Source organism: Mytilinidion resinicola (genome assembly GCF_010093595.1).
Source record: "Mytilinidion resinicola strain CBS 304.34 unplaced genomic scaffold BDZ99scaffold_2, whole genome shotgun sequence".
NCBI lineage: Eukaryota > Fungi > Ascomycota > Dothideomycetes > Mytilinidiales > Mytilinidiaceae > Mytilinidion > Mytilinidion resinicola.
In genome coordinates, this window is record NW_022985438.1 from 894,855 (window position 1) to 919,947 (window position 25,093).

Below are 25,093 nucleotides of genomic sequence, written 5' to 3' on the forward strand. Positions count from 1 at the left end.
TAGCTGAGAAGGCAGGCCAGAAGTAGCAAGAAGCTCAGGGGCATTGCGGCAATACCGATCCATTGCGTGATACCTGGCATTAATTGTATTGCTGCTCTACATGAAGCTTTCTAAATGTTGAAAAATAAAGTCTTTCAGTCACCTCATCTCTTGCCTCCCTCCCAACGTCGAGCCAAAGCAGCCTGGCAAAACGCGCGCAACACTTCCCAAACTGTTTCCATGTGGTCCTTCGAGCGGTGTTGATGTCCAATAGCTTCCATATCTTCAACCCTCACTTCGCCCTCTCGCGATAGCATTCTCTCATGCTACCTGCACTCCACTATAAACCCCCAGACTCCCTTGTATCTTTCTGTACTCTATGCAGTCCACCAGACCCAAACACACCACTCCCCTATCTCACGACTCCCAACCTCTAAATCCGACCCTCCCTATCCCCTCACCTCCTGAAAACCCCCTCCTCCAACTGCACCCCCCTCTTCCCCTCCCTCCTCCCCGCCTTCCTCTCCGCCTTCTCCGCCTTCTTAGCCCGCTTCGCCGCCCGCTTCTCCTTCCGACTCAAACTCGGAAAATGGCTCTCGGGCCCCACCAGCACGCGCCCGGGATGCCCGACGGCCAGCACCAGCACCGCCAGCATCATCGGCGTCGCATCCAGCGCATACACGTACGCCTCGTGGAACGGGAGCGGGTTATTGGGGTTCGAGCCGCGCGAGTACTCAACCAGTCTGTAAATAATGCGGATCTAAACACAACACGTAAAAACCACACGTCAGCTTTCCCCATCCCCTAACCAAAACCAAAAACAACACAGAAACAGGAATGAGATGAGAGAGAGAGAGGAAGAGCGAGTTGAAAGAACGCACCGAGATAAGCACCAGCACCGCATACAACGTGCCCACGGCGCCGCGCCACCCGCCCCGCCCCGCCGCGACGCCCGCCCCGCTGCGCTCGACGCGGCCCATCTCCCGCTGGAACGTGGCGGCCAGCAGTACGAAGAGCAGGATGAAGCCTTCTTGCACGCCCACGCCCGCCATGTAGACGTCGATGCCGAGTTTCTGGGTCGAGGCGTCGCTGCCGGGCGAGAGCATGGAGCCGCCGGTGCCCTGGATCAGGAAGGACACGACGTCGGCCCACACGAAGTACTTGGCGACCGAGGCGCCGGGGATGCGCCAGATGCGGCGGGCCGGGTGGAAGACTGAAAGGTAGTAATACACATGTTAGCGGGGGTTTCATGAAGAAGGGGGGGGTGGGGGGGAAGTGGACTAGGACAGAGACTGAATCCTCTGGTGTTCTTTGTCCCTGAGGGCCACTTGGATCGTGTTGAAAGACCCCCATTTTAGCTCGCGTTGGTGCTGAAAGGCGAACAAACTGGGTGTGTCTAATAACGCGACTGAAATGGGTGTTCAAACACGACCTTGTGTCGTGTCTCAACACAGTTCCCGGGACAATGACACCAGAGGACTCTGGTATATGTGTTAGGACCTTACGTACAGTGGATTAGGCGGCCGAGGGTCATGTAGGCGAAGGCGTTGATCCCTGCGGGTGGGTTAGCGGGGAATCGAGGAGGGGGAGGGGGAGGGAGAGGGAGAGGGAGAGGGGCGCACATAGAGGAGCGAGCAAGAGCAGGATTTGAGAGACGATGACGAGGGTTAGGTTTTGTTGGTTGAGGGTCGAGGCGGCGCGCGTGCAGAAGGAGACGAATTCCCAGGCGACACCCATGAGGAGGACCCAGGTGTATGTCTGCGGGGAGCGGTTAGTGTCGTGGGCCATTGGGGCTGCGGGCGAGGGGGTGGAGTAGGATGCGTGCCTTTTTGTAGATGAAGGCTTCGGCGATGTGGGTGAAGAGGAGGAGGCCGAAGAGGACGGAGAAGAGGATGGCGGCTGCGAAGGAGGGGTTGTAGCTCCAGTACGCGTTGCATGCCATGGGGTCGGATACGAATCCATGTTTCCCTGGGATGGCGGTGGTGCAGGAGGCGGTTGCTGTTGCGGTTTTGAAGGCGGAGGGGAGAGCGGGGAGGGTGGTTGATGGTGTCGCTCGCACGACTATCATAGCTAGAGTCGTCGAAGCCATTCTGGTATCAGGAAATCACAAGATGGATAGGAAAGAAGAGGGAGTCAACGGGAGAATAGAAGGTAGAGAAAGGAAAGGAGATGTAAGAAAGAACGGATCTGTGATGAAGGCTTGGAATAGATATGAGGGGAGCATTATGTAGATATATCTTCCGACTATAAAAGCTTGGCTTCTCCATCACGCACAGCACTGCCCGAACCTCCAAAATCGCGTTTGCGAATCGGTTAGTCTGGGAGCACACGTCCTCCAATACATCCTGCGCCTTCGTATTCATCGCCTATGACGACGCCGCATCACGACATTCGCAAACTTCTCCCTGACTATCCCAAACGCAGCGCTCCGCTGGACCCTTCCATCGGGCTTACCTACCTGTAGCTCTTTCAAGAGCTCAGATTAAGCGCTGTTTCAACAAGCTTTCGCAAGCTTCGCCTCAACGAGAGCTCGGAGGTGCTTGTACCCACCAAGCGAGCCAGTCAGATGGGTTGCTGAACGACAGTATCCGTCTCATAAGGCTTATTTCGAGGGCGTATGAAGTTGGAGGTGCATAAGCTTGTCTGCGGCTAATGTAGTCCGTAGAGGGCGCGGTTTGATTGGGTGGTTCGCTTATTCCACGCTTGGCTCTACGCGTCGTCGGAGGCGGAGCAGGATATCTGTGACATTGATAGCTTTGAGATCAGGTGATAAATGGATTAGGGAGGGCTGTGAGGGATAGGGCAGGGTGCTAAGGGTCGAGGTGTGTATCAGAGAAGGATCGCAGGTCGGGTTTCTACACCGTTGGAGTGTGAGGCACTGAGGGTAAGGCAGAATTTATGTGGAGGGTGGAGCGGACTCAGATGTTCGCCGGTACTGGAGCTACGCACGGAGGGAAAGCTCAACACCAGTCACTCAATTCATGATAATGTCCTTACGCAGATGGAATGTTTTCATAACAGCGGTTCAATCTCCAATATCCATTCGTGGATACCCTTCTCAGCCTACCGCAGCAGATCTTATTCTCGACGTCTTTCGTCGTAAGTCTTATTTCATATTTCGTACACAGCCGAAGTTTCGTCACCTTTATATAGATAGGTACATACGTCGGATCGCTCCTTTTCTCCAGGACGTCGATATTAGCTTCACAGCTTCAACTTTCTTACCTTCCGGCAGAAACAGACCCAGGGATAAGGCGTCTATTCCGCTTTTCGTCTTCCTCGCGGCACTGTAATCGCTCTCGAAGACAGTGGTCGATATCTCGGACTCGATCCAACACTTGGTGCTTATCATCGACTAGCACACGCTCATGTAGAGCTGAGTATTGGGTGAATACAAGATCGAGCTCATTCACAATCTCGGACCAGATTCATCCCCACCTGATCTGCGCTTCTCCATCTCGACTTATATCAGATACAACACCGGTCTTAAGATCTGCTTGCTCGAAAGGTGTTCCGAGAGCGAGTAACTACGACTGTAGGTAATCAATACATCTTCATTTGATCCAGTGTTTCTTTAAAAGTCTAATTCATTTCGCCCTTAGCCCTAATCTCACATCCTTATTTTACAGGTCATATGAACTAAAATAGTCCCAAACCCACCATGCTTATGTTCCTTGGAACCGAGCCTTTAGAAGTCCCTTGTCGGGTAGACACAGGGCCTCATTCTTAGTTTGCTATTCTTGCTGGGCTATTCGATCCCTTGGAAGTGTCAATCAGGCGGAGGCCAAGAACTCCTTTCAAGCGTACTACTATTTTGCTGATACTCGTGACATACGAGAAAACTCCAGGAAGCGTCAAAAGCGGTTTGTGAGATCGCCAAGAACAGTCAGATCTGTAAAGCGGTTTTAAAGAATAGTTCTAACATCATCAGGTCGTTCCTTCACAGCACCGATCAGGCAAGACAGCCCAGAAATCGCCATGGATATCCCAATACCCACAATGGCTCGAGGGAACTTCAAGGAGCGTTCAGGACTATACCAGAAAATAATTACGTGAGCTCAGGAAATAAAAGTCACCCTTTTATGTTACCATTCTCGCCTCCCGGAGCACGATACTCAAAGTGACGCGCATTATCCAGATCTGCTCCTTGGCAAGCCCCTGGATAATGAAGAATACCACTATCAGGGCCCTAGTGAGACGAGCTTAGCTGTAAGACCAATTCGTGAACAAGCCCCACTCCTGTCGCGCCTAACCTACTCCACCCCCATCACCACCCTCATCACTCAATATGGTAAGACTTGGCAAACCGGAACAGAAAGCATTGAACGCAGACGCGTAAAGTGCTACACGAACCGTGCAATAAGCTGCAGAAGTGTAGAAGTTTGAAGTATTTGAAGAACCACGGGTTTGCCTCAACACCAACCACGAATCCGAACGAGCTCCACAGCCCTAAACTCAGACCCTTGGGAAACTCTTCCCTTGCCATTTATGATCGCCCTCAAGGGGCCTCTCTTGCAGTACCATCCCATCCGCCGCGCTTGCGGTGTACTATTCAAACCTCAGACCTCAAACATATCGATCGCGCCGCTTCTTACCACCCCTCAAACCCAATCCCACCCCAAAATCCACGTCCAGAACTACCACACTTCCTCCACCACCTTCCCATGCCCTGCACAACGTTAGTCCACCCCTGTGTCTCTCTCGTCCATGCCCCGATCTCCCCACTCTCAAAGATGCCATCCAACCTCCTTTTTCAGCAAGCTCAAGGACCCACCCCAGCCCAGCATCCCACGCCAAATAGGCCGCGCCCACCATTTCTCCAGCTTCGACCCTCCAAACACCAGCCAGGCGACGACGGAGGTGCCATAGCGAGTCTTCCAACAGCATCTCCTAGATTTCCCACCCCCTCGGCGTCCAGATCACGCTCCTCAGATCCCCACCACCACATCACAACACTCAAAAGAACACAGACACAGCATATCACAGTTCCATTTCGCCCTAAGCCTACAGATACGCCACACTCCCCCGCCCAGAGGCAGTTCGTTCCAAATCCCCCCTACCTTGATCCCAGACTCCTCCCCCCCCCCCCCCCCAAAAAAAAAACCAGCGACAGGAACCTTGAAGAGATAGATACCTACTCAGGAGGAGCGCTCACAGAAAATGCCCGCTTTATGTGCAATGCCCCGCGCGTTTTCGCCACGAAAGAAAAAAAAACAAAAAGCAAAAGGGTATACAAAGAAAAACCGTATCGTATCAGACACACGCCCCCCTTTCCCCCCCCAAAAGCTAGGAGGTAGGGAAAAGCACACAAATAGCTATAACGAATGTAAACGCAAATGCTCAAAATCAAATCTTGCGCTTGAACGTAATCTGGCGGCCAATCTGCGACGCCGCGGGGAGGGCTTCGGCGAAGCGGTCACGCTCTGCTCCTTGTTAGCTTCTTCTCCTGCCGAAAACGGGGGAAAAGGGGGTGGGGGGAAATCCCAACATACCGGCAGCACTCTCAAACCCCACCGTCACATCATCATGCTCGCCCGGGTACTCGACCACATCCAGACACACAAACCTCCTCCGCGCGCCCGCCCACCCGCCCTGCTTGCCCTCGGCCTGCCCAATCTTGCCCTCGCCTTTCCGCTCCTCGACCGGCAGCGCAAACTTGGCGTCGACCAGCTTCAGCAGGAACCGGCCGCCCTTCTCGTGCTTCTCGAACACGTCCATGCTCTTGAGCTGGAAGTTCATGGCGTCGGCGTGCGAGAACTCCTCGAAGAAGGCCAGCAGCTGGATGACGTTGTCCTGCTGCACCACCTGGATGCGCACCTGCGCCGACTCCCACCGCTTGTAGATGGGCACCACCATGCGGCGGCGCGCAATGGCAAACGAGGCGGCGATGCCGTCGAACTTGACGAAGAAGCCCGTCACGGCCGTCTGGAAGGTGTGCAGGTCGGCGAGGTTGTGGAACGAGTAGGTTCGGAGCGTGGATGCCGTGGCGATGGTGCGCAGCAGCTCGGCGAGTTCGTCGGGGATGTCGGGCTCGCAGTGTTTGGCGTCGATGGCGGCGCTCATGTCTTCTTGCGGGTTGCGGAGGATGATGATTTCGGCGCTGCCACTGGTTTGGAGGCGGAGGCGGAATTCGCCGGGCGCTGGATGGTGGTCAGTCTCATTTCACTGCAGATGGAAACACTGGAGCGAAGAAAGGGAAGAAAGAGCAAACTCACTCATGTTCATGCGGTCCGTCAAGGCGCCCGCGGAATGCCTCGCTACGACTCTCAGACTCTCTGATAGCACAACTTGCGCACCATCCGTATTCTTAATTTCAGGATCCATGTTCAGCGCCTTGAGGTCGTTCCAGTGAAGCCTCTGCAGCACAGCATGGCCAGATTGCGTAAAGCCTTCAGCTTGATCTAGGTTTTCTACGATGAGATTTTTCAACGGAACCTGCGCGAATACCGTCTCATCCGGCGTTGCATTCGAGGCCGTGAGCGTGCCATAAAGCAGATTCCTGTCCTTCCCGTCATTGAACACAAGGAACATGGTGCACTGCTTCGGCTTGCCGTCAACCACCTCGTCAGGCCGTAGCACCATCGCCGGGAACCCACCTTCTTCTGCATCCGCCAGGAATTCAAAGTTCAAAGGCTTCTGCAGGCCGACATCGTGGCTGACGCAACTCAAGGTCCTACTCTTCGGATTCGTCACAACAACAATCCGGAATCCGCGGTGGAGGCGCCGCTTGCCGGTTCCCTCGTTGCTCTTCAAACACTTCTCAAACACAATGGTCCTACACCGCTTTACACGTTCTGCTGGAAAGGCTTGCGGGTTCGTCGGGTCGGTGTACTTTAAGTCACGGAGAGCTTGATCGTAGACAACACGTTCATCCCCATGAGGGCGCAGCCGGGATGCAACCTTGTTCGTGTGATCCACGATAGCCCATAGCTGGCGGAAGTCTTGCTCATTGAGTTCTATGCTGAGGGTGTAGCCACGAGGAAGAGTGACATACAGACCACGGGTCTTCACCTTCCATTGGACGTCTTCCCAAGTGGGACGGGCCTTGGGGTCGTTCTGGACGGTTATGTTGACGAGTTCGGTCATGCTGCAGACGGTAATCTTGATGGAGAGATCGTTGTGTGGGCGCATGACGGAGAGAACGCAGGTCATGGGCACACGATCTGTTTCTGCCTCCTCGGTCGCGAGCGAAGCCGTGACAAACATGCGCGAATAGACAAAATCCGCTTTCGTATCCCCAAGTGGCATACAGCTCGCAGGATGCATTGCTTGAGCGGATAAGATCGATTGAGCATCGAGAGAGAAATTGGGGTACTTGTGCCAGATTGTCTGGTCTTGGCCCTGGATCAGGGACTGTCGTGGCGGCATGACTTGATGTCGCTTCATCGAGGCTAGAAGCAGCTTCAAATACGACAGCACAACATCATATGTATCGTAGATATCAGCCATAATTGTATCTCCAGCCTGACGCGAGCCAAGAGCCTGCGATTCCATCTGCATGTCGCCGTACTTCCTCAGCCCGGGATGGTTCTGCACGACCTCGGCCACGATCCACCACGTCTTAGCCAGGTCAACATGAGGCTGTGTGAGTAGTTGAGGACGTGCTTCCGCGGAGGCATCGCCACGAGGTTTACCACGAATAAGTGCTTCCATGCCAGATCGGCCTCGAAGGAACCACCACATGCTAGCTCTTAACCATTGCATAGGGGAGGCATCATAAAGCGGCTTCTCCATCTCAGCTGTAAGCCGGAAGATTCCTTGCATGTGGGTAACGCGATCCGCAAAGTCTATTAGGGCAGCATTGCCTTGAGCTTTCGTATCTGATCGATGGAGGGGAACCTGGGGTCCGGTGTTTTGAATGACTGGAGCTGGGGCTTGGGGAAACTGTAACGGCTGGGTAAATTCAATATGGGAGAGCGAATGAGAAGCGGCGTGATTGGGAGAGCTACGTCGAGGGGATGGGGGTGCTGGTCGCAGAGAGTTGTTGCGGGAAGGAACATTGCTAAATTGGTCCTTCTTGGGAGAGAGAGAAGAGCCTTGTACCATAGGCGTGGTCATGGGGGTGGCATAATTCGACGAATTGGATACGGGACGACCGTTAAGATATGAATCGACACCTTCACTACCGGCTTCGGGCGAAGGAAGAGCTTTCCTTATAGGAGGATCTTGTGATGGCTTTCGGGCATGCGAACGACGTGGTTCCGATTCCAATTGCGCAGCCAGACGCGGCTCGGGCGAAACCCTCGAATTTATGGAACCAGCGTTCGATGGCCGTGGCTGAAGTTGCCCTTGTGATGGCGCTGGCTCGTACGAAGGCCGCGTGGCGTTCGATGGCTTTGACTGAAGCTGCCCTTGCGGCGGCGCTGGCTCGAAAAGTCGTGTAGCATTCGATGGTCTGGACTGAAGCGGCACTTGCGGAGGGGCAGGCTCGTAAGAGGGCCGTGTGGCGTTAGTTGGCCGCCTCTGAAACTGATCCTGCGCAGCAGGAAAAGGGGGTGCTCGATAGGACTCCGGCGAGGTCGTATTGGAGTACGAGCTCGCGCTGTCCAAAGAAGGTCTGCCATCAGAATCGACGGCGGGATGCTCAACGCCCGCATGCAACGCCCTTCCCTCCTCGGCCCTCATCTGGTGCTGGACTCTCGCCGCGAAAGAGCTGGGGTCCGAGGGTTCGCTCTCCAAGAAGTGTTTCTTAGACATGATAGGAGAGTCATCGCCGAAATTGAAATCAGGTAAGCTTGGATGTTGATCAGATGCCTGCTCATTAGCAAAGCCGGTTTGAGTTCGCCGCATAGGCCGTGGCACGAAATCGTCCTCTTCCTCTTCCTCAGCCACCGATTCTACCGTACGCACGCTAGCACCCCGCTGTAAAGAATTGAAATCATCCGAGTCTCTGGAAAAAGTCGAATCAAAGCTCGGTCTGGAAACACCATCATCAACGTCCCCGAATCCAGTCGGAGCCCTCTGCAGTGGTTTCGGACGGTCTCCCAATCCCATTGGGCCCACTCCTCGCGGTGGAGGTGGTGGCGGTTGCGCCTGCGAAGTGATATTCCCCATATCCATCTTAGCCTGCAGCGGCGGGGAAATCTCTCCATGTGATGTAGTCGACCTCTTAGGAATCCCAGGCCTCTCGACACCTGTAGTTTGCGCCTGGTCTCCCCTCCAGCCATTGAAGTCCGGCGTGCGCATCCCCAGCACGCTGTCGTCCTGATGTACCGCTGGTTGCCCTGGCGCCGCACCCGACGCGCTGTTCTTCCGCTTCGAGATTTCGATTGACGCCTCCTCGGTCTCGTCGCCGCCGTGGCCAATTATCTCCGGCGCTGTCCGCACGAAGGACACAGAGAGGCCCTTGGCCCGCTTCGGTTTCGCGTTCTCACTGCCCCGCAATGAGCTCGTGAGGGGTGTCGTCGCCAGCCCCGCGCCGGGGGAGCGAGCAGCGGACAGGATGTCTTTTGCACTGGGCCATCTCTGCGCGGCGGCGATGTCGATGCGCGGCTTGGGGAGGGTCGGGTGCGGCTGGGACTTCTGGGTGGAGGGTTTCAGGAAGTCGTCGACGTCCTGCTGGGCCTGGAGCTTTTGGGCCTCCTTCGCAAGGGCGTCGTCGGGCATTTCCTTGGAGCCGCCGCCAATCTTGCGCCCCCAGCGCGACTTGCTGAGGAACTTGTTTGTCTTGCTGATGCTAGCGAGGTCGTCGGCCATGGTGGTGGTGGAGGGGTGAAGTGTGGGAGGGTGGCGGCTAGGTAGGTGGGCACGCGACGGGGGAGGGGTCGAAGGAGAGGACGGGCGGTGGTTCTAGGGACTGGTTAGGGACTCTCATGCGGCGTGCGAGGAGAGAGGCTAATGGCGAGAGGAATTGTGGTAGTGAAGGTTGAGAGACGTGGTGTTGAAGTTGACTAGGTGACGCCGGGGGACTGCTCGGCGGTCTCTAACCACCAAGTGGGTGCGTTATCGTGGGTCAAGGTCGCACGTCCCAGCCCTGAGGATCTAAGCAGTGCCCGAACTCTAAACGAGGAGCTCGTAAAGCGCACACAGCTAACCAGATGAGGGGCGGCGATATGTCTAATGCGGCACGGATGGCGCTCGCTCACTGGGAGGTCGCACCCAGGCAAGCACGGCCGAGGCTGATGAGAATAGGCGGCCGTGGTGCAGATACGAAATCCAGCTGCGAGTGGGGACGCGCAGCAAAGGAACGGTGACAGCAGCTACGTACACCCAGAGAAACGGTGAAGGAGGTGATCTTCAGCGCATACACCCTCCCTTTACGTACCCACATCTTCATGCCCAATACCCACATCACCATGCCATACAAACAGCCACGCCTTGCCTCCCCACACGCGCCAATCAAGCCGCAGAGGCAAGACTCTCCAAACCATGGCGCGCAGGCGTTTCAGCAATGCTCCGCCGTCTCACCCTGCCGAATAATCGTCGCCCGCCACCACCGGCCCACGCCCACGCTCCCGTCCCAAAGCACCCCATTCCGCCGCCACGTCGCCCGCTCCGTTGCGCAATCCTCCTGCCGAAACGACCCCAGAAAGCGGCGACAGCAGAGCATATGAGCACCACATATAACCCGCCCACATACACAGGACCAGGCCATCTATCCCCAGCCGCCCAAAACATGCAACGCCGCATCCCTAAATAAGGCTCCGGGGCCGGGATAGGTAGCGCTTCCCCAACCGAACTGTGGCCCTAACCCTAGAAATCCAAAAATACGCGCCCTCCCCCAGGCCACCAACTATCCGCCCCCTAGTGCCCAATGAGCTGTGGGGCCTATTCCATCTGCGCGCGCGACTCCACCTTATCTTCCGCCACTGGCGGGGCCTTGGCATCAGCTCTTGCGTGAAAGTTTCCAGGGCGTGCTTGCAGCGCAGATCGGTGAAGATAGGTAGTCTGTTTGTTTCGCAAGTTGCTCACCGGGCGAACGTTGGGGTGCCGGAGGTGTAATGTAGGTGTACGCATGCAGGGAAGCTTGTCGTGGTCTCTCTTTTTTTCCTTTATTTTTTTTTCTTCGTGCGACTGAGATGCTGACGTCTCTGATAAATGCGGGGTTGGCGAAGAGCCTCAGGCACAGATGGGTGCTGGCATGCACGTGATATCAACGTACATCGAAAATTACTGCGTCCATTTCCGAAGTTACGATGTGATTTGCAATCTTCATTCGGAGCTCTGGTCTAAGCTTTTATCCAGGCGCGGGTTGCCTGAGCTTAGTGAAGAGCCTCAGTGGGACTTGCGTGCACGTGACACCAGCAACCCTAAATCTGAAAATGAGTTCATACTCAATTTTCGCGAATGCTCGTTTAGGGGGACTCGTGTTGATTTGCCAGGCCGAAGCGTGTGAAGATTGATGGGAGGCGAAAGGTTATGGCACAGGTGGTAGGTCTAACTGGTTGAATTATTTCCTGTAGCCGATTGACATGCTTCAACTACTCCTCTTTAAAATGTGCCGGGTTGCCTCATGTTAGCGGAGAATCAGAGACCCTCTCGCATAAGACTTGCACGTGATACCAGCACCACTCAGATCCAACCTCACTCAATGCCAAGGTGATAGAACTCATACTCTTCATTCATATACTCATCCAAGCATCTCCCCTCCCTCCCTCCCACCACCCATCCATCCATTCAACTAGTAGTAGTACACAACACCCTCCCAATCTACGCTCCCCATCATTCACCCGCCAAAAAGAACCAAGGAAAAGCATGACCAGCAAGCCATAAACCTCGTATACCGTAAGTCTCGTGATATTCATCAAGAAATCCGCCATCATCGAAAAAGAAAGGTTTTAGGAGCCGGTCCAGGAATCCAAACCTCCAAAATACTCCCGCCGGAACACCGCGCAAGAACTGCTCGCTAGGGAGGAAGTCGTTTAAGAAGGGGTTCAAAAGAATAGGGAGGGCGTCGAGATCCAACCAACGGCCTCCTAGCCACCGCATAACCAAAGATCCGAGTCATACTAACCGGGACCGCATTTCCCTCAATCAACCTACACCACCCTCGCCCCCTCGACCAAAAATCTCGGGCCAATACTCTTCCGAATCTCCTCCCTCCGCCCCTCCCTCTCCCTCTCCCACTTCTTCTCCCTCCTTTCCCGAATCTTCTCCTTCACCCCACTAAACCCAATATACTGCACCTGCACCCCCATCCCCGGAATCTTCTTCCCCTTCCGCCACTCATCCCGCCTCCCGCCGCCTCCCCTCCCCCGCTCAAAACTCGGCTGGCTCCTCAACGTACTCTGACTCCCCGCCTTCCGCACCCCATTCTTCCGCGGAAACGTCGGCCGCTGCACCACCAGCTTCGGCACCACCGGCGGCGACCGCACCCTGCTCGGCGGCGAGCGCGCCCGCACGGGCACATCGACATAATGCCGCCTTCGATTCGTCCCCGCGCGCGATACGCTGAGCGAGTTGCCGATCAGAAAGCCGCCGGAGCCTTTGAAGCCGTTGGTGAGGCGGCGGCCGAGCGTGCGCATGCCGGTCTTGCCAGGCTTGCCGCCGCCGCCCTGCTGCTCGAGGTGCACGTCGCTGGTGTCGCCGCCCGAGGGCAGGCGCGCGTCGCCAAAGTCTGAGTCCGAGTCTGAGTCCGAGTCCTCGAAGCCGTCCCAGAAGCCGCGCGGGCGCCAGAAGGGGTGCAAGTTGCCGCCCTCGTCTTCGCTGACGGTGGGGACAGCGTGGTCGGTGAAGTGCTCGTGGCGCGGGGTGCCGCTCGAAGCGGCGCGGGCTTTGTAGTTGGGGTTACGCGCGAGGAGGGGCGCGATGAGGGTGTCGGAGTAGCGGCGGGCGCGCTGGCGGAGGCTGAGGCGGCGCACTGGGAGGGAGTTGGTGTGGGGTGGTGGGCCTGGTTGGAGCTGGCGGTCGAGTTCTTCGACTGGGGTTGGCGGGATGAACTTGAGCACTGGAGGTACAGGGGCCTCTCGTGGGTTCTTGAGGGGAGAGTCGACAGGACCTAGCTCCGGGACACCGACAGGCTGGGTTGGGGTAGATGGCTGGAAGGTCAGTGAAGGTTGTGTGTTCTGTCGTTCAAAGCTGTGAGTATCAACAGACAGCCGAGAGGCGTGCACAGAATCTTGAGTGAGCTCCCGGCGAGTAAGAGGAAGAGTGTTCGAACGCGACAGTTGCTGAACCACGAGCAGGGAATGATTGTTGTGAGGATAGATGCTGACAGCGGTGGCTTCGCTGACTTCCAAGGCGTCTGGAGTCGTATCTGAGAACTGCGAAAATGGTGTAGACTGAGCGTAGAGGTGGCGCGCCAAGGCATGCTCCTCTGTGCGTGTTGTAGATCTGTCAAAGCTTATCTTTCTGCGGTCATCTGGATGCAACAATGAACCATTGGAGCTTCGATGAGGATGAGGAAGCTCCTCTGTGGGTATTCTGTCGAGCGCGGGATGCAGGAAGCCATCCTGGGATGTCGATGAGTGATTAGGTGTAGAGTTCAGGTGTCTCACCTCAGGGTGCTCTGGCGCTGAGGACTGTGGTTCCTTGACCGTCGGCACCATTTCTGACGAGGACGTTCTCCGGCGTTCGGCTTCACCTGCCGAACTTCTGCTTCGGCGAACCTCTATGTCCTGTGTTGTCGTATCGAAAGTGGGAGAATGATGGCTCTCTGCTTGGCCACCTCGATGAGCCTTGGCAACATCCAGGAGAGGGAGCGAGGATGGCTTCGGTACTGATTCTCGTTGCAGCTCAGCCATCTGAAGTTGCGGGCCTGTAGGAATTGCTGGAAGCGCCTTTAGTGTATCAACTGGACTGGAGAGTTGATCAGACGTGCGTTTCATTCTCCTGAGCCTTGGGGACGTTGGAGAAGCATCTTGAGATCCAAGACCAGCCCTCGAAGAAAAGGTCGTGTCTAATATTGGCACGTTCCTTGGTGCGATTCTGCTCGCATACTTATATTTGGGTACAAAATGAGTCTCTTCGTTGGGGCATTCCGGCGGAGTAACTTCGAAAAACGTCCTGAGAGGTGATTGAGGGGTTTGAATATCTCTCGTAGCTTCTGGTGCAGAGAATACTCGCTTTTGATAACTTAGAGCACTACTGCTGGTCTTCGGGTTCGAGATTGATCGATTCGGAACAATCTTTGATATCTCTGCTGCAGGTTGAAGGGCTAGCGCATCGTTGTGTGGTACCGGCGCTGTATGTCTGGTCCCGCCGCGGGACTTTCCAGATGATGTGAGAGCTGAAGGTGATTCTAGTCCAGGCACATCTGACTCTCCATTGACCATGTGCTTCCTCTCTGGTATTCGAGATTTCCGGTGCACTAGTCGATGGAGTGGAAGATCGTCGGAGTTTGATGAGTTTCGGGTTGATCTGGAAATTGGACTGGGTTCAGCGGAAGAGGTGCCATCTGCACGCCGAACAAGATTTTTTCCAGTGTGACGAAGAGTCTGCCGACGCTGGGGCGGGGTAACAATCACCACTGCTTCAACCACTGTAGATGATGCGGACATTCCAGAGTGTCGTCGGGACTCGGACTCTCGCAGGTGCGAATTGAGTGCATGATTAACTTCAGTCGGCCACCCGATGTCTTGGGCAAATCTCTCCATGGATGGCGTGTGGGGGCTCTCTTTGCTTGATTCAACACGTTCTCTCAAGCTCGAGGACCTTCTCACGGTGGAGCCAGTGCCAGTTGACGTTGTATCGATGGCGTCCAGTCGTGGTTGTTTAGGCGGACTCGTGACTCGGCGCTTCCTGCGGACAGTGACATTCCTCATTAAATTTGTGTCCCATTCCCGATTCGGGATGTCATCAAAGCCCCTGACCTGCTCCTCATCCTCAAGAGGTTTCTTGTCCGCGACAAGCTCTGAAGATGGCTTACGTGCCGTCGGCGTCAAATCGCCATCTTCATACTCAAATGCCAGCCCCAATCCCCTCTCGTCTTGATCTACGGAGATAGATCGCTCATTATACTGGTGTTCCGAAGTACCGTCTATTGGGAGATGCAGTCTACTATCTCCCGCTGTCGATTGCTCCTCTTTAGCAGTTTTGAAGGATTCGGCCCTTGAAGAGGATGGGTATGGAAACAACGGCGGCCGTTCGAGAGAGCTCAGGGACTCGGTAGTCCTCGGAGGGCTAGGGTCAGGAGTGGGCGGACTCCGCTGGTTGATCGGAGTGCTAAATGAGGATTTGTTGGACATTAGGGTTGGCATCGTACCATTCGCAAGCGTACGCTGCCCGAAGTCTGGGTGTTGAGTGTCACCCTGCCCATTTGTAGGTGGTGTTGGGGGTAAATGTGAGTCTGTTCTAGTTAACACGCCCGGGGAAGGTTCCAAGATAGGGTATCCGTCGTCAAGCTCTGTTGGGGTGCCGTCGTCGTCCGTGAATGAAGCTTGAGCCTTGATTGGAGCGGCGGCGGGAAAGACGGTCCGAAAATCGTCACTTCTACGTGGGAGAGTCTTGTGGGCTTTCAACTTGGGTGCGTCCTGGAAAGAGCATTCGAGTAAGGAGTAAGCCTGGTCCGAACGGGGCATGTTGGTGATGCTCAACATGGTCCAGGAGCTAAGCAACGCACAATGCGCCTCGAAGCTTCAGCTGACGGACGCCTGTGTCTCCAGTCTCCAATCTCCAATCAAATCCTAAATATGCCGGTTTTCATATCTCTCTCAGGTCGAGAGTCATCGCTCGTCCGTGAGTGGCGATGAAGAGGTATCCAGAGTTCCACTAGCTGGTCCAGCGTATCCTTCGCACCGACGGATCGATTGTACAAGTCTGGAAACCCTGCGCAGATGTCTCCAGGCGCTTGAAATAGTCCTCTCTGCAAGATTTGAGATGGAGCTGCAGGCACCCTGCGAGACTCGACAAAGGGCCGTCCGAGGTTGCGGGTAGGTGCCGGGCGCAGTTCGCAGTGCAAAGTCGTCAAGCAGCCCGCCGTCGATGCCTAAGGCTAAGAAAAACAGGGCGTTTCGGGTCGGAACCAGAGAATCGTTTCGGTCGGCGATGGAAGGGACCAGTAGGGAGCCAAAATGCGGTGGTTGGAGGGCCGGCGCAAGGTGTCGAATGGCTGAGGTCGCTTGCGCGTACGGGGAGAGAGGCTGCAGACGGCGGCAGCGAGATGGCAATACACAGCACAATGCCGCAGGCACAGGAAAAGTTTGTGAGGTGGCAGGGTGCGACTGCGACTCGGGGCGCAGGAGATGGTATGTAGAGTAGAGGCAGAGTCTCAGCAGCGCAGTCGTCGGCGGACTGAGGAGATGCGAATCGATGTTGCGACGACAGGGTTGCGACAATGGAAGCAGGCCAGAAGAGCGCTTGCCAGTAGATGACGCAGGCTAGCAGTCCAACCACACGCCGGCGATGCTGCCCGGCCCCCAGCTGCTGCTCTCCAATCTCGCAGAGCTGCTTGCTTTTTGCCCTCTGAGCGGGCTTGCCGCAGGCCCCTCCCGCGCGGGACCGACGGCGATATTCCATCCTCCTCCCAAGGGCGCGAGCATGCAGCGTTTCGTGATTGCCATGGAGCACGGTGCATATCGTCGCCGTCATGTGCACCCCGACCCCGCAGGAAGCGACCTTCCTTTCCCAGGCTCACCCGCCCGGTGAGCGGCCAGTTGCAGCTGCTCGAACTACTCTCGGTTCGATTCATCTAGAAGACTGGAGACATCCAGCCAGCCATGTTGCACGCCTCAGCCACCATGTCCGAGGTCGGCTGAGGCAGCGGCGCACCGCGTAAGATTCCTGCACGGCTCGCTCTTCAAGGGCCTGCGGGCAACTGCGTAGTACTTCGGCCCCTCTGTCGTATACAGTGGGTTGCTCTCCGGTCAACGGCATTTCTGCTCCATGAATGGGTGGCGTTTCAATGTATCATCAGCCTTCACAAATCCACTGTCAAGGTATCCCCCATTCACGTGCTTGAAACATTTATATCAAGACGTGCATTGCTAGTCCTGCCAGCAGGCAGTCGTACAGTACCAAGACATAAGCTGGCCAGTCGTTGCAACTCCTTGGGGTACCCCGTTAGGCTTTGGAAACTCGAAATACAACGTAAAGGTCAACGCAGTGGATATTAAACTACCTTATAACTAAATGAAGACAAGTCAGCTAGAGCACTCCTTGCAGTGGTGTTGAGAGAATAAGAGTGGAGCCAGAGCAGCGGTACATGGACTCTTCTCTTCCGCTCGTTGGAATTCACAAGTCATGGATATATGTCATGTGACCACTGGATTTCCTCATTGGTGCGGCCGAACTTCGGGAGTCACGTGCTTCTTGGGACCACGCGTCAGGTGTCGACATTACAGACTCCTCCAAACATCTCGCAAAAGCGTCTCTTTTCTATCGCCTCGTGCTAGCCAGCTTGGTTTGCACGTTAAAAATGGCCAGGGCGTTGCGCGCGTGGCACATCCATTCCCAACTTCTCAATGGCGCACCACCACCATTTCCGACCTCCCTGCGTAGTCGCCCGTCACCCGCCTTTAGCGTGCTATACCAGAAAGTTAAACCAGAAACGACCATACTCGATACCATCCCACGGCTTTGATGACTGCTTGGGAACAGAGAGCGAATAGCAGGGTCTATTGCACGTCCCTTTCGAGCAATGGCCAGAAAGTATTCAGACGTGTTGTATGACGTTTCCGTGCTGAAAGTGCGTGAACATTCGTCTGATTAATACACAGCGTTGATTAACTCGCCTCGACAGTTTCTACGCTCACCCCCTGAGGCTGTCAGTAGTTTGAAAAACAACAGGGCAGGATTAGCCTCTTGACCATTTCTGTTTATCCCACCACATAAAGAAGCTCTTTGACGTAAAATATGACTAAGGACAACGAGCTTTTGTCTTATGCCTTGGACTCGATGCACGAAACGGGCCAGCCCAGCTGGAGGAAAGGAATTGCGGCTGCGAGTCAAGAAGTCCTGCGTAGATTGCCGGCGTGGTGGCTTCATCCTGCCCAAAGTAAGGCAATGAATGCTATGGTTACACCGCCAGCCAAAGAGAACCTGGCACTCAACGACGAAGGATCGATACGTGCCTTCCCTCCTGCGATATCATTGAGACCCATGATCTGTGTCTTCATTACACAAAGATAGGCTCATCGACGGAGAACGCGTACCGTGAAATGCATCAGTCCCAACACGCGTTTCTCCACTGGGTCAACGAGCTTGCGCCAACGGGCTTTGGCTTCATCCGGTACTTTAAAGAGTATGTCCTCGGCAGTTCTCTTTTCGACCCAGCCTAAACGAATTGGGATCTTCGGTATGCTGTCTACCACTTTGCTCAACTTTGGCATTGAGTACGTCGCGAGACGCAGTCAGGCCCGTCTGCGAAGCCTACTCTGGCATACTTACAATCAAAGCGCCGTAATAGACATGAGGGAATGTACGTCTATATTCATGCAAAGGCAGATGCTCCGATGGCAACTAAATAGTATGAAAACGTGTAAAAGAAGTCGTTGGTCTGATTACCATCGTGTCGACGTGTTCTCGACATCCATCTCGTCTCTCCCTTCTTGGAGGAGGGCAGCTACTTTAAGCTACCTGGAGAAAGAGGACCCGCAGGTAGTGTGCCTTTTAAGTTAGAAAATCGCTTATATGGAGTGAATATGCATTACACTCAACAGCATCCATTTCCGAGGCCGCCCCTATATTCTAAAGGCTACAGTAGTAGGCCATAAGCTTGGACACGGGGACATACCATTGCACGGGTTCCACTCTTGCTCGCTCAGCGCCAACGTGAGGAGTAGCCCCACTAGCAGATGTCCAGCCAGACAAAAGGGAGCCTACTTTCCACTGCTTCGACCTTTACATCGTATTTGGAGTTTGGAAAGTCCATAGGGGGACCCCAAGTAGTGGCAAGAAAGAGTGCCCAAACTTGTGTCTAGGACTGTACTCTATGCATCCTATCAGCTATGAGACAGCTGTGTTGTGCGGCACTAAGGGACCACTAGTTGTAAGATGCTTCGAGGAGTTCGTGGTCTGAATGTGCGTTACGAGCGGCCGGTGTTTCATTAGTCGCTTCAGCAGCATCTCACGACACCTGTAAAGCCACATGTAACGAAATGTCAACTTTCGATTTCCTCCTGAAAGAGGTTCTTCTGCTGATGCTAATGGGGTCGACGGAATGGTATCTACAGCTCTTGAATGCACAGTACAACCCTAAAACCATTATAAAAATTGATGCAGACGAGTCAGCACTTGGATATGGGCTGTCATCCTGTCTTCAACATGGCTTTGAAAACCTATTCACCGAAGTCATCCTCGTCGATAAAAGAATGGGGAAGTTTCAATAATGAGGTATTCTAGCCAATGAGAAGGGGATGAAAGAAAGTAAAAATAGAATAGGCTTGTCGGGAGACGATCAGCACTGCCACAACGTTGACGCCCTCCCGTATCTGACGCGCGATCTAACCCCAAGTGTGTTTCATGTTGCGGCATGACGATAAATCGCTGCTGTCCGGGCGCTGCGAGGGCCCATCTCTGCTTTTGCCATTGGCGTGATGCCCGAAGACCTCGACACACAGTCTAGCGACCGGCGTATCATCGTATTTAGCGAGCTGCTGTAATCGCCGCTCGAGAAGCGCTTTGGTTCGTATTCGACTGCATTGTTGTCTTGCTGAGACAGTGAGATACTCCGGGCTAATGGCCTGCTGCACTGCAAGCGATGTATGGGCTCCAAGTAACGTTGCTTTCTTCTCGAAGAACGCAATGAACGATGACGCTATCGAAGCTTTGTTATACCCGGCGTGCAGGGTGGCACGCTTGGTTTGGGTTGATGTGGACACCCAGATGCTTGATGCATGCCGGCCCTGAGCCACCTCCACACGATAAATCCGCCAGAGGCGGCACGCTACGAGTGACACTGCGCGCCGAAAAAACCCAAGCCACTGCTCACCTCCCTCCTTGCCGACCTCTCTCCCGACTTCATCACCAGCTTTCTCTTCTTTGAGGTGCACCACCCCTGCTCTCTCGCTTTGGTGCCCTCGCTCGGCAGTCTGACGCTCGCCGCTGAACGCCAGGAGATTTCCACGAGCCCTTCACCACCACCGACGCCCCCCTCCTCCGCTTCACCACCACGCCCCTTCACCACGCTCGCTCAACCACCATCGATTACAATCGTGTCATGACAGCACCGCGCGTCTAGACCGACAAAGCCCGTCGGCGCCCTCTCGTTTTCGCGCCAGCAGTTCGAGCAAGAAACACGGCTGCTGAGTTGTTTCCACATCAAGGCCGTCCACGTCGGCTGCCCGCGCAGCGTCTGTCCCTCTCCTGGTGGCAGCACGGGATCTTCAGAGTCCGCAATACTAGCTGGGGTCTATTGAGTTGGAGCTGCCGGGGCACTAGCTTGGGGTGGCTGCCTGTCCTGTCAATGGATGCCAGAGTTTATTCCGTCAGCCCTCCACCCCAAGGACCTACCCACGACAATGAAGGCCTCACGCTGGGAGACCGTGTCATTGGATTTCTGCTGACCGGCATGTACCATACTTTTGCCCATCTCCTGATCCACATGGTGCTGCTTGGTCTGGTTCCCGTTTCTAACATCCATATTTTGGAACACATCTTGATCTATGTCATGATCCCTATCGTGACGTACGCGGGCACGAATGTCTACATCTTGCGGGACCTCTTGGGCTGGCTCTTGCACTGGCTTCTGCGTCGACCCATCTTGAAGCAGCGAACACAGGCTCCGAGGCCCTTCTCACCAACAGCAGCAATGCTGGCGTTCATAGTCCTTATTGCCTTCCCGGTCCCCGCAGCTGGGGTCTTCATCAACTTCGAGAACTGCTTGGATGCCTCTATCCGCGACCCGGGCGCTGGAACTTTGCACCTTCAGTTCACGCCATTTTTCTTGGACGCCCGGTTCAATACCTCCACAGAGAACTATAACATGAACATCACAATCTATGGCAATGTTTCTGGACAGGCGACCATGGGACCGTATCCTCCACCAGATGACCCGTCTTGGAAGGACAACTCATCTGATTTCGGCAAGATTGTGGACGAAAGCCCGACCAATCCTAGACTTACCACCCTCTATTCGACGTTCGATGTAGCCAGCTACACGCCATATGCCGACAAGGGCAGTCAGTTCTGCTTGTCGACGATCAACGTGTCTTGCCCTATAGCTCCATCTTTTGATGGTAACGCTAGCGACCCGTATTCACTTCCAGGGTACACTGTCGGCCACAACTTCCTCAGCTCATACTCCTTCACGACCTTCGCTACCACAATACGGGTTGATTCTGGAGATAAAGGCGCGCCTCACCTGGCTTGTGTTTCGGCCAATATTACTCCGGACCTAGGAAATACAATCTCGGACACGTTGACCTACCTACCTGCGGCCATTTTAGCATTGGTTGCCATCGCAACAATATTCGCTGCCATTTTCTGCCCATGGGGCTCGTCCGACCCTTTCCGCTGGACGAGCAACTTTGGTCGCGACGAAGATCTGCTGCGGCTGGTCACGCCTGGTTTTGGGGACTGTCTGCAGTATATTCAATTTATTGTTCTTGCCGGAAGCCTCAATCTGGACTACCCTGGATTCTATCAGCCAGTTGTTAGCCAGGCAAGCTGGTCGGTACTACTGTTCAACCAGAGTCTTGTGAGCCATGGCAACGGTTCAGAAAGCCTTGTGGACGGAATCTACTTTGCCAACGGCACGTATGGGCTCTCGCGTCTCGGCCAGCTCGTGGGAATGACGGAAGAAATAGACATCTGGGCCGGCTTTACCGTTTGGCTATTGGGTCTCATCGCTGTTGTTGTCGTTATTTGCCAGCTCGGCTTCCTGTTGCGCTTGCTTGTCCGCAGAATATCGCATACTCAGGGGTCGGATCTGCGCAGCAAGAATTTGCCCTTTACAAGCGGTAACATTGTGCGCATCCTCCTCAACTACTTCCTGCTCCCAATACTGGCGCTCTCCTTCTTTCAGCTTGTAGTTGCGCCTCACTCTCCAGCATCGGTTGTAGCTGGAGCCGTCATACTGATCATCTTTGTCACTTGCCTTGCCACCTGGATATCTTGGTTCATCTTCACTACCCGGCCGCGCGCATTTCTCTTCGATGATCTTCCCACAGTCTTGGCATATGGTCCGCTCTATAACACGTATTCGGATGACGCGGCACCCTTCGCATTCATACCGGTCCTCGTAAATACTATTCGCGGAGTCGCAATCGGCGCAATACAGCCGTCAGGAATTGCTCAAGTCATAATGCTCGCGATTTCCGAAGTTATCCTGATTCTGACCCTTCACGCTTTCCGACCGTTTCAGTCAAACACCTCAATGAACGCGTATCATACTTTCTTCTCGACGATACGGCTCGCAACTACCCTTCTGAGTGTCGCGTTTGTACCTACGTTAGGAATCTCGGAGGGGCCGAAAGGATGGATTGGATATATAATATTGCTCCTCCACGCCTCCGTTTTGGTTTTTGGATTCTTTCTTAATTCACTCCAAACCTTGATTGAGGTCGCTGCGAGGCTTGCAGGTGCTGGCGGTGAATCAAGAGGCGGACTTAGTAAAGTATTCGGAATGCGAGAGCTCTCTAGACGCAACCGCCATACCCATCGGAAGAACCAGCGAAGCAGTCTGAACTCTACGGCCGCCATGCTTTCGCCAGAAGTGGATTCAAAGTCAATTCAACTTATGGGAGGTCGATCAAGGAGCCTTTCTCAGAGTTCCGCTATTCTGCTTAATCAGCAGCTCACAGGCAGCCACCGCGGGAGTGTTGGCTTTGATCAATTTAGTCAAGGAGGCGACCTGAACGCGTTTGGAGCACCCAGCCCAACACCAGGCACGCCAGGCGGCGCAACTCCCTTCTCGTACCTTGGAGGTAGCTCTGCTCAAGGTTCTCGACGGCCCACTTTGGGTACAAACATCGAGGCTATGGACCCATACTATCGTCCACCCCGGGCCCGCCGACCGACGAACCCTATCGATCCCTTGGCACCTGGTAACCGGAGTCGAGGCTCAGCAGCTAGCGCTGACTTGGCAAATACACCGTACGCGGAGTCTATAGATCTGGCTGAAGAAGGCGATGCTGGAGAAGGACCATCTAACTTTTCGCCCGGACGAAGCTCGATTGCCCCTGCATATCTTCGCATGCATAGAGAGGACTCTGACCCGACTTTGAGTGAACACCGGAAGACTACGGACTACACTGTTCGCGAGTCGGATTTCTACTACGGCATTCGAGGACCTGCTCTATCTACTCTTCCGACCCGTAAGCTCAAGACTGGGCCTGCGGATCCCATGGGACCTGTTTCCTCAGCCTCTGGCTGGTTCAAGACTCTGCTAGGTGGGAAGCGCAAGGAGAAGGGCAAGGGTTTCGAGGTCGTTAGGAGCACTAGAATGCCTCCACAAATGGTGCCTCTTGGCGAGGACGAGGAACCGGGGACGAGCCACGTGCCCTACCAAGACAGCCCTGATGTTGATGTTGAAGCGGGTACAGCTGCTAGTCCATCCTTACACGAAGAGCGTGGCAGGGACCTAGGCGATGTCGACAACCGCGAGCCGTCAATTCTGGACAATCAGTCTGGCTATAGTGTGGACAGTGACGACGATCCTTTCGATTCTCACGCGAACCGAGTCTCCGAGATTCCTCCCATGTTGCAACCGATTGAGACTGGAGGTGGTATCGAACTCCCTAGTCGTATTGGTTCCCGAGCCTCAAAAGCGTCGCGTGCTACCACTACCCACCGCGCTCCAACCATCCCTCGTAAGAGTTCTCGACGTACTGCCTCAACTGACCGAGCCATCTTGGAGCAGTCCCAACGACTATCCACCGTTGTCGCGTCCCCTCCTGGAACTCCCGGTGTGCCTACTATGTCGATGCAGGTGCCCGCAGACCAACACCTCCAGCCGAACATACTAACGCCTCGTCTACCGTTTGGGTCTTCGGACCCGTCGCCAGAGCGCACGCCAGGCCATTCGGCCGCTTCGAGCCTTTACCCCAGAAGCGAGGGCACCGATCCGGGACAGACACCCAGCAACTTGCTAGCACCTGCCGCTGTCAATCCTCAGGGTGATCGGCCTGTCAGCACCGGCTACGTCCATCAGCGTATTGCCAGCGACAGCATCCAGCAGGGAGACTATGACATCGGTTCGCACTTAGAGAGCGCCGCAGAGCTCGTTGACGCCAGATCCAGGAGCATCAGTACCAACAGAAGTGGTCGCTCGTAATCTTCTGCCACAGCCTGCCACTCCCACAAAACTTCTACTGGCCTTTTCCTTTTAAATTCGATGTAACCTTTTTGCCTAATCCCCTAGCATCTTTTAACCTGGCCTTTCTTTTTTCTGCTTTGGTCTTTTGTATACTTGCTATGAAGCGGCAACGAATCTCTTTATGTACAGCAAAAGTGGGCGGCATCATTCACCATGGCGAATTGGGCGCCTGGTTGGCTAGCTGTGTAATGGAGTCAGCCTTCTGGTTGGGTCACGTTGCATTGAATCGGACGGGACGATTCATACTGGGTTGAATAGCGTTGGCTTCATAGAACTACTGCGACATTGCAGAAGGTCTTGTTGGCTCATCGCCGGTTTGGGTGTACTATAATATGCAGTGCTTTTGAGCTTGGATCCCATGTTGGATTCCTAAGTAATCGAAAGCTTTGGTTGGAAATACAAACCAATACAGATAATGAAACTAGCAAACGTTCTTGATGTGATCTTCAGTGTGAACAGTTCTGAATTACTGCTATGCATACCTACAGAGGAGTCGAAATCTCTGGTACTATGATCGCGTGAGCCCCCACCACCTGCTGCCCTCACCGCCGCCGGACAGCGGAGGAGCGAATCGGCGATAAGGCATTTGCGACCTGAACAACAACCGTGGAACCTCACCCGGACACCCACCGTCCCTCGCTGGCTCTTCATTTTGCGCTCTGCATCCACGGGCAGCTCTTCGGTTCGGTAGAGTGGCCTTGATTTCGCATCCGTCGCATAGAACTCTTCAAGATCCCCTTGCAGTGTACTCGCGCATCCCTCAGGCTTCAAGACCACAAGCCCATATCCTAGGCTGTGCATACCTCGACTCCAGCCTTCTGCCCTCCACCTAGCGCCCATTCCTGTACAAATGATTGTAATAGACCCTGTACGAGCTGTTCTGGCGTTGATAGTCGGTGCTTGAGAGTGCTGTTGTGTGGTAGGTAGACCTTTGAAGCTCGATTCTCCGCCACATCATACGTTGATTAACAATCTCCAGCG

At 54.7% G+C, this 25,093-nt stretch overlaps 6 protein-coding genes across 6 annotated transcripts; 2 read left to right on the forward strand and 4 right to left on the reverse strand.

Moving 5' to 3' along the window:
- Nucleotides 1-436: 436 nt before the first annotated feature.
- Nucleotides 437-2,068, reverse strand: BDZ99DRAFT_484717 (uncharacterized protein; the record flags this gene model as incomplete). The annotated part of the gene is made up of 5 exons (XM_033722660.1): nucleotides 437-739; nucleotides 861-1,192; nucleotides 1,489-1,533; nucleotides 1,602-1,737; nucleotides 1,805-2,068. 5 exons carry the CDS (start codon nucleotides 2,066-2,068, stop codon nucleotides 437-439), a joined length of 1,080 nt encoding a protein of 359 aa, XP_033582870.1.
- A 3,011-nt stretch (nucleotides 2,069-5,079) lies between these two features.
- Nucleotides 5,080-9,642, reverse strand: BDZ99DRAFT_406306 (uncharacterized protein). Its single transcript, XM_033716448.1, has 4 exons — nucleotides 8,097-9,642; nucleotides 6,195-7,847; nucleotides 5,472-6,119; nucleotides 5,080-5,402 (listed from the first exon to the last, which is right to left on the reverse strand). Exons 1-4 carry the CDS (start codon nucleotides 9,583-9,585, stop codon nucleotides 5,326-5,328), a joined length of 3,867 nt encoding a protein of 1,288 aa, XP_033582871.1. The 5' UTR covers nucleotides 9,586-9,642; the 3' UTR covers nucleotides 5,080-5,325.
- Nucleotides 9,643-11,575: 1,933 nt separating this feature from the next.
- BDZ99DRAFT_541912 (uncharacterized protein) lies at nucleotides 11,576-15,437 on the reverse strand (the record flags this gene model as incomplete). Its single annotated transcript, XM_033726748.1, has 1 exon — nucleotides 11,576-15,437. One exon carries the CDS (start codon nucleotides 15,435-15,437, stop codon nucleotides 11,958-11,960), a length of 3,480 nt encoding a protein of 1,159 aa, XP_033582872.1. The 3' UTR covers nucleotides 11,576-11,957.
- Nucleotides 15,438-17,970: 2,533 nt separating this feature from the next.
- Nucleotides 17,971-18,714, forward strand: BDZ99DRAFT_125468 (uncharacterized protein). The gene has a single exon (XM_033712559.1). The coding sequence runs from the start codon at nucleotides 18,100-18,102 to the stop codon at nucleotides 18,472-18,474; it is 375 nt and encodes a 124-aa protein (XP_033582873.1). The 5' UTR covers nucleotides 17,971-18,099; the 3' UTR covers nucleotides 18,475-18,714.
- A 1,651-nt stretch (nucleotides 18,715-20,365) lies between these two features.
- On the forward strand, nucleotides 20,366-24,547 carry BDZ99DRAFT_505550 (uncharacterized protein; the record flags this gene model as incomplete). The annotated part of the gene is made up of 2 exons (XM_033724118.1): nucleotides 20,366-20,481; nucleotides 20,584-24,547. The coding sequence occupies 2 exons, from the start codon at nucleotides 20,366-20,368 to the stop codon at nucleotides 24,068-24,070; spliced, it is 3,603 nt and encodes a 1,200-aa protein (XP_033582874.1). The 3' UTR covers nucleotides 24,071-24,547.
- On the reverse strand, nucleotides 24,304-25,053 carry BDZ99DRAFT_125523 (uncharacterized protein). The gene has a single exon (XM_033712560.1). It carries the CDS (start codon nucleotides 24,950-24,952, stop codon nucleotides 24,482-24,484), a length of 471 nt encoding a protein of 156 aa, XP_033582875.1. The 5' UTR covers nucleotides 24,953-25,053; the 3' UTR covers nucleotides 24,304-24,481.
- Between the last annotated feature and the right edge of the window lie 40 nt (nucleotides 25,054-25,093).

Bases quoted from the DNA above. Each gene is read 5' to 3' on its own strand.
- BDZ99DRAFT_406306 (XM_033716448.1), bottom strand. From the start codon at position 9,585: ATGCCCGACGACGCCCTTGCGAAGGAGGCCCAAAAGCTCCAGGCCCAG. The intron at 7,848-8,096 runs GTGTCGATTCAT...CCCAAGCCCCAG, and splicing joins GCCCGAAGCCGGTAGTGAAG to CTCCAGTCATTCAAAACACC. The intron at 6,120-6,194 runs GTGAGTTTGCTC...ACCACCATCCAG, and splicing joins GACGGACCGCATGAACATGA to CGCCCGGCGAATTCCGCCTC.
- BDZ99DRAFT_125468 (XM_033712559.1), top strand. From the start codon at position 18,100: ATGTCCTCGGCAGTTCTCTTTTCGACCCAGCCTAAACGAATTGGGATC.
- BDZ99DRAFT_125523 (XM_033712560.1), bottom strand. From the start codon at position 24,952: ATGGGCGCTAGGTGGAGGGCAGAAGGCTGGAGTCGAGGTATGCACAGC.